Here is a 7,200-nt window from a genome sequence, read left to right as displayed (position 1 = left end):
AGAAAACAATGGAGACCAATCTATTAATTTGGGTTCAAGGAGGGGCCATCATTGTGGCCTTTATTCCCTTAAATGACCTTGATGAGGAAAGCTGCTTTTCAATAACGTTATTAATGTGGCAACCCATGAAGACCAATTTTACATCCATGGCAGCCTCGCAACACATGGTCAATTTAGCAGGTATACCTTGGCCAGGTTGCATTGTTGTGTTGGCCATGTCAAGAGGCATCTCACAATGAGCCCCAATATACTGCCCCTACATTGGCCGTGGAGACTCTGCAGTAATAGGCCTCTTAACTGTCCTAGGAGGATCTACTACATGTGCGTCATGGATGACGACGACCTTGAGGGTGCAAACATGGTGCTCCATAGCCTCCTCCCGCTCAACTATTGTGGGAAACCTATAAGCACACTGGACCTCCCATCTGAGCACTTGAGGTATGCTCTCTCTCGTTCTTGTGTGTGTAACTACAGGTAAGTTGAATCCCCAACCTTCTTTTTGTAAAGTTCCAAGGGCCTTCATGACATGCATCCCTAGAATCCACTTTCCCTACAATTAACATTAAATATACCACAGTAGGCTTCGAAGATAGCGGAAGTGTAGAGATGGCTAGATTGAGTTTACAAGCCTTTTGGTTTCACTTCATTTGCCATTAATCCATTTTTATCTGGCTCTTCCGAAGTCTCCCTTTAAGCTCCTCATATTCTAATGTGTTAGTCTGCACGAGAATTCAATAGAATACCAACAAGCTTGAATGTTTTTAAGCTTATAACATTCATCGTAAAAATGCATCGGCATGTACGAGTGAAAAACACCACCTCTATGAATAGATTACACTTATGTCCTTACAGAATATATCATGAATAGTCATAGAATGTGTGTGTGTGTGTGTGTGTGTGTGTGTGAGAGAGAGAGAGAGAGAGAGAGAGAGACGTGTTCTAATAGTTTCATTTTAGGTTAGATTAAAGTTCTTGTGCTATGCTTTTCATACTTTTCACAAGGCATCTCTTGCCAATACATTGTGGCATAAAAAATAGCTACTCATTCAGATCATAAAATGGTACTCCTTTGATGTGTGATAGAATTCTCAGAAAGTTTGTTGTTCTCTACGCATTCCAAAACCATCTCAAGTTATTGTGTTAAGAACTCACCTACTAGTTCCATGCACTCATACAAAGTATGGTTTTTTGCCATACTCACAATTGTGAGTACAAATATCTTCAAGCTCATTTGGTGCCTTGAGGGATCACAATAAACGAACACGTCTACGTCGCCCCCGACAAGCGAGAGAAACACTCTTAAGATGGTGAAGGTGTGAACTTCTGTCAAGACTCGAGAGAAACATGGGAGTAAAAAAGAGGTCTCCATAAGAAACTCGAGCAGGTAGGGAAAAAGCTACTCCTGGTGCTACCTTTGGCACGAAGGGGGGGGAGATAGGGATGTTGGGTCTCGCGACAAGCTACAAAATACGTTCTAGCAAAGTAGCAAAAAAGGGGAGGAGGCATTCATCTTGCTGACAACTATGGCGACATTCCCCTCCATAGCATTGTCATTTTTGCATACTTGGGCAAGCAGCTTGGGCTTTATGCCATAAAATTTTGAGCATTTTCATGGCATCTTGAAAATGTTGTTTAAGCACTGATTTTGAATCTTCGTTCTTCTTGAAAATGAAATCAATTTCCTCTCACAAACAACCTTAACCAGCTTTTGAAAAGAGCCACAAAGATATCGTTCTCTAGAGCAATCTTAAACATTTTAGCAGGTCGTTGGGAAAATTAAAGGTGGATGGATACTTTTGAGGCCTTGCACTTCTATGTATATATATTTATCAATGAATCCTTTGAGTTGACAAAGCACCTATTTTATTAGAGAGCCATTTAATATATGATTTCTTTGTACACCATTTTGATGGCTAATTTGGCTATATGAGTAATGTCTAATGTGTTTTTGCATGTGTATTGTGTATATGTATATATATATATATATATATATAATATATATATATATATACATATATATATATATAGAGAGAGAGAGAGAGAGAGAGAGAGAGAGAGAGAGAGAGAGAGTTAGTTCATAACTTTGATGCCCAGTCGATGGAGATGCTTGCAAGAGCAAGGGTTGCTTGCTCAACATGACTCCATATGGTGGGGTCTACCCAAACTTTGTAGCACGGTGATGTATTAAGGGCTCTTGGGATGAAATGATGTGATTGGAATATATTCACTCAGATCAAGTGACAAGATTACTGGTCACAAACTCTTGGGATAACATGATGTGACCGAAATTTCTTTGCTCAACATGTCTACCAATAGAAGTTTTGTGTATTGGAGTGTAATCTTTGTAGAATATGCATATAGGTCCTGCCAATGGGCTGTTTTGAGAAAAAATGGAGTTAAGGGGTTTTCTCTTGAACATCATCCTTGAGAGTGGATTGCAAACAAGGCAGGCAAGAAGCTCTCCTATGATAGCTTTGCTCCATTTTTATGGTGAATGGTACGAAGCATTCATGAAAAAAAACCTATGTTTAAGTACATAGAGGCATTGAAAAGATAACCAAATACCATGTATCACGATATTGCTCATACGTATGCACGCAATATTTCTTCTGAGGCATTTTGTTATTTTGTTCTCCCATGTAGGCACCTATGCATACTACCTATGCATCCACCTATCTTTGGTGCAGCTCATCTATGTCCTAGCATGCCATTTCAACTACATGTGCCCCTCTCCACGTGCAAAGTTTGTGCCATGCCTTGATTCAGCCCTAATGTAGACCTTGAAATTAATACCTCTATCTTATGTGAATCATCCTTGTTGGTAGAATCATGGTAAGTTCTCACTTGCATAAAAGACAAACACTATGCTCAAAGATTGTTATATCTTTTTATGACTGCTATACACTATTTTTCAATATAGATGTTATTATCGGATTGAAACATCGGGCTGTGTCAACAAGGCTTCTTTATAATAATATTGACAAATTGTTTATGGCCTTCCCGCTCTCTCTCTCTCTCTCCCCGTGTGCCAATTTTTCTTTTTAGTTCATGCATGATACTCCACGGATATGGACATAGTTGTATATTATTTGTCTCATATGCCAACATGGCTTTTTTCAAACATTATATTAGCACAATAAGGTCTCTCTCTCTCTCTCTCTCTGTGTGTGTGTGTGTGTGTGTCTCTCTCTCTCCAATTTGTCCGTAGGATGGGTCACACACTCGTATTATTAAAAAGGGAAAACCGAGTGAGAATTGGTATAATGATATTTTGGGAATTTCCACAAAACCTGTACGTTTGGTAATTTTCCCAAATATTTTTAAGACGATTGATTCAGGCTGCAGAAAGATTAGTTGGTCGGGAAAAGAAAGGTGTCTAATAATTAAACGCCTAGGGTTCGAAATGAGGATTTGAAGGTGTATTCGACATTGCTGAGATCGCCATGGCGACGGCGAAGACTGTGAAGGACGTCTCGCCTCACGAGTTCGTGCGTGCATATGCGGCGCATCTGAAGCGATCTGGGAAGGTTAGAATTTCCTTCGTCCTTGCAGTGATCTTGTCTGATGCTTGTGGTGTTGCGGCATCCTTTCTTATGATTTAAGCTTCCATGACTATAATGCTTCAGTAGTTGAATATTATGCCGTTTTGTTCATTACCTCACGCCATTTACTGAGGCTCTCTGATCAATTTGATATGTAATCATGGATCAACGCTTGCGGACTAGATATCGAGTTTGACTATGATTTAGTGCTTTGAAATGGTAGATTAGCCTGCTTCTGCCATGAATTCTGGTTATGACTAACTCAGAGTGTTTTTTAGATGCCCTAATCAGGGGGCACGTAAGAAATTGTCAATATTGTCATTTGCGAAAGGTGTATATCGCATGTTCCTTTGTAAAAGAATGTGCTTGATAAATTAACATCACTGTCGATTTATTGAAGACTCCTCTAATAATGTTAGATAGTCTTTAAAAGTCTGCAGGTCAATCAATGCTCAGTTTTTTAAACATGCAAAGGAGAAGCAATCTCCGCAAATTTCTAGATGCTTTGCAGAGAATGAGGCCCAAGGGTTCTTACAAACTTACAAGGGATGCCCAAAACCAGAGCCTGAAGAGCTTTAGTTCTAAAAGCGCAATAATCCAAAAGTTTTTGCTCTCGAAAGCTAGCGTTGGAAACTCCAAAAACAGCCAGCATAATTTGCGGAAGTCCGTACAACTTGCCGCTTGGCATCAACAACGTAAAATGAAGAAAAACTGTATTATTGCCACGTTATGGTCTGTACGGGCTGCCACGTTAGCATGTCAATGCATTTTAAGAAAATCAATTGCAGAGTTCAAGCTAGGGTTAGGCCCCTTGGCCGGTGCTTTGAAGTTCTTCTAGGTTTAGTTCTTCGGTTTCTCTTGTCCTCTTGGCCATTCCTCCTCTAGTTGGGCATGCCACGTCAGATCTAGGTGCGCAAGAGTTGTGGACGGGATGAGATGGCTAGATTGATTGATTGAAACACAATGTTCAATGTGAACTATGTGTGTGATTTTGTGAATTGCTTGCTATGTGAATCTACTGTCTTGTGGGGATGGTCATGGGCATGGTTTGCTTGAAATGTGAAAAGAAAGGTATGAATGTGATAGTAACAAGATTTAGTAGATCAAGACATGTGCGAAAAGATTAGCGCGGTTTGGTTACAATGATCATGATTTGTATGTGAGACCTTCAATAGAAATATGATTGATGAGTGACTCATGTCTTTGTAAAAGTGCTGGATTTGTGGAGTCTAGTGCATGGGTACATAGAGTGAGTGTTTACTGAAGAAAGTTTTTGTCCTTTGGCTATTTTGCCAGCGCAATTGAGGGCGATTACAATTCTTTCAAGAGGGGGGTATGTCACAAAGTGATGATGTGGCGTGCCCAACTAGAAAGGACTGGCCAAGAGGACAAGACGAACTGAGCCAAAAGAACAGAAGTTGTGGCCGAGGGCCTAAAAAAGAGGATTAGGATTTTGAAAACCTAACCCTCCCTAACTTGGGGCCTAAACCCAAAAATATCAAAAGCTTGACATTTGGGCCGTTTGTTGCGTTTTGCATTGACATGATGATGTGGTAGGTTGCACGGATTTTCACGTTTTGCGCTGGCAGATTTTAACAGCTTTTAGCGTGCGCGTTTGAGAGCAGATGAATTTGGGTGCGAGTGCTTCTAGAGCAAATTCTTTTGGGGCTCTGCTTTTGGGCATCCCTTGTACGCTTATAAGTGCCCCAGGGCCCCTTCTCAGGGAGCATGTGGACGCAAAGTCTCAGAGATGAGGACCCTCGAGAGTTGTACCTAGGTGAAGTATTAATATTAATAAAGAAATACCGAAAGGGGCGTCTGTCTTTGGGGCCAGTCTGTCTTGGGGCGGAACTCTGCCATTCCGTGTCGACTTTCCTCTCTCTATCTCTATTAAAGCTCAGGTCAGCTCTTTGCAGTTTTTTGTTCGTGTGTTGCTATTGATTTTTCGCATGGAGTGTCCAACCCTCTGGTGTGGCAATGAGACTCGTAGACTCATCTCTCGGCAAAAGTGCATCCACGACTTCTTGTGAAATCCATTAGGCGGGTTGTTTTCCAGATTAGAGGCATATTTTCTGTTTGTTTTCACTATAGAGCAAGCAATATATGGCATGTTGGATTTATATCTCAATTACCACTGTTTTATTAAATTGTACTTGCAAGTTGGATTGCTTCTTTGGTCTTTTAACAGTCAGCAATTTCATGGTATGCAGATTGAGGTCCCTTCTTGGGTAGACATTGTGAAGACAGCAACATTCAAGGAGCTCGCTCCTTATGATCCAGATTGGTACTATGTTAGAGCAGGTAGGCAGTCGTGAATTATCAATTAATCAATAATGAAGTGTTATGCATAGCTTGCGTTATCATGCTTTTGTTTAAGGCTGCTCAATTCTCATTCATGTATATGTCAACAGCATCTATGGCGAGGAAAATCTACTTGCGCGGAGGTGTCGGGGTGGGGGCCTTCAGGAAGATTTACGGCGGTAGGAAGAGCAATGGAAGTCGACCATCCCATTTCGGAAAAAGTAGCGGTTCGATAGCACGTGACGTCCTCAAGCAACTTGAAAAGATTGATATTGTAGAGAAGAATCCGAGAGGGTATGTAGTATTTATATGTTCTGCAGCTATGAATTGCTTGCGACACTGTTGCGAAGTGGGAGACACATAATGCTTTTTGGGAAGTAACATCTTTTAAAGACAGATTTGTTTAATCAGAAGACAATGAGTAATGTTCTGTGGTTCTGAATTGGCAGAGGAAGACGGATAACGTCAAATGGTCAGCGAGATTTGGATCAAGTGGCAGGACGCATCGCTGTACCCGCTTCTTAAATTTTTTTGAGACGAACATTTGTTCAGTGGGAGGTGCAATACGTATGTTTCATATCATTAAAAATGGAACATTTCCACGAGTTTAGGAAGAATCTGCCCCTTAAGGGCACCGAGTGTATCACCAAATTTTTTACGTGATTTATTTTCAAGTAAGCTTGTCTCGGGGGTGTAGATGTAATTTTGATGTTCCTCTTTTTTTTGCTCTCGGCATCCACCCGTTTCAATGTGTTGCAATCATGAAATTGGAGATGATGTAAGTCGGCGCTGAGAGCATCAGCATGTGTGTTTTACTATCCATCTATTCACTGGGGTTTTCATTCATCCTCCTTTTTCCTGCTGCTTTTGGGGCTAAGTGTCAGGGCTAGGTGCTTGTGCGCATGTCTGCATGCTCATTTGTTTAGAGCAATAAAATAAGTTTCCGGTTATTTTGTGAAAAAAAAATGTCTGCCTTTAAGACTAGTAATTAATCCTCTTTAATTGACTGGTAAGGGAGGTATTAACCCATTTCAAACTATTGGTTTTGTAGTAGTATACTGTTATCACTTTGTGTAATATCGTAATGTATCAATTGCAAAATCTGCACTTGTAATTGTTGTTCTCACTTGCGTCTCCTTCATCCACAAGGATTCCATGGTGGGGTCAATGAAGCTTGAGATTATGTTGTGGGGGGTTTATTACGTGACCGAACCTGTGATGCCCCCTTCACCGTTTCTGCGAGAGTGTTTTTTGCTAGCTTTGATATATTGGTTGTTGGTGAAGTCTCCCTAGCAAATTAATGTCACTCTCGGCGTCGGCATTCCGTACTGTGTTTTAAGTACATAGTTTCTATGCC

General features: G+C 40.8%; 1 protein-coding gene across 1 annotated transcript; it reads left to right on the top strand.

Moving 5' to 3' along the window:
* The first annotated feature begins 3,359 nt into the window (after window positions 1-3,359).
* On the top strand, window positions 3,360-6,528 carry LOC147444370 (small ribosomal subunit protein eS19z-like). Its single transcript, XM_086527009.1, has 4 exons — window positions 3,360-3,527; window positions 5,753-5,843; window positions 5,954-6,137; window positions 6,293-6,528. The coding sequence occupies exons 1-4, from the start codon at window positions 3,444-3,446 to the stop codon at window positions 6,366-6,368; spliced, it is 435 nt and encodes a 144-aa protein (XP_086383135.1). The 5' UTR covers window positions 3,360-3,443; the 3' UTR covers window positions 6,369-6,528.
* Window positions 6,529-7,200: the final 672 nt, after the last annotated feature.

The sequence above is a fragment of the Adiantum capillus-veneris genome, chromosome 13, assembly GCF_014529385.1.
Source record: "Adiantum capillus-veneris isolate H3 chromosome 13, ASM1452938v2, whole genome shotgun sequence".
NCBI lineage: Eukaryota > Viridiplantae > Streptophyta > Polypodiopsida > Polypodiales > Pteridaceae > Adiantum > Adiantum capillus-veneris.
Note: the sequence above shows the minus strand (reverse complement) of the source record. Positions and strands in the feature narration are given on the sequence as shown.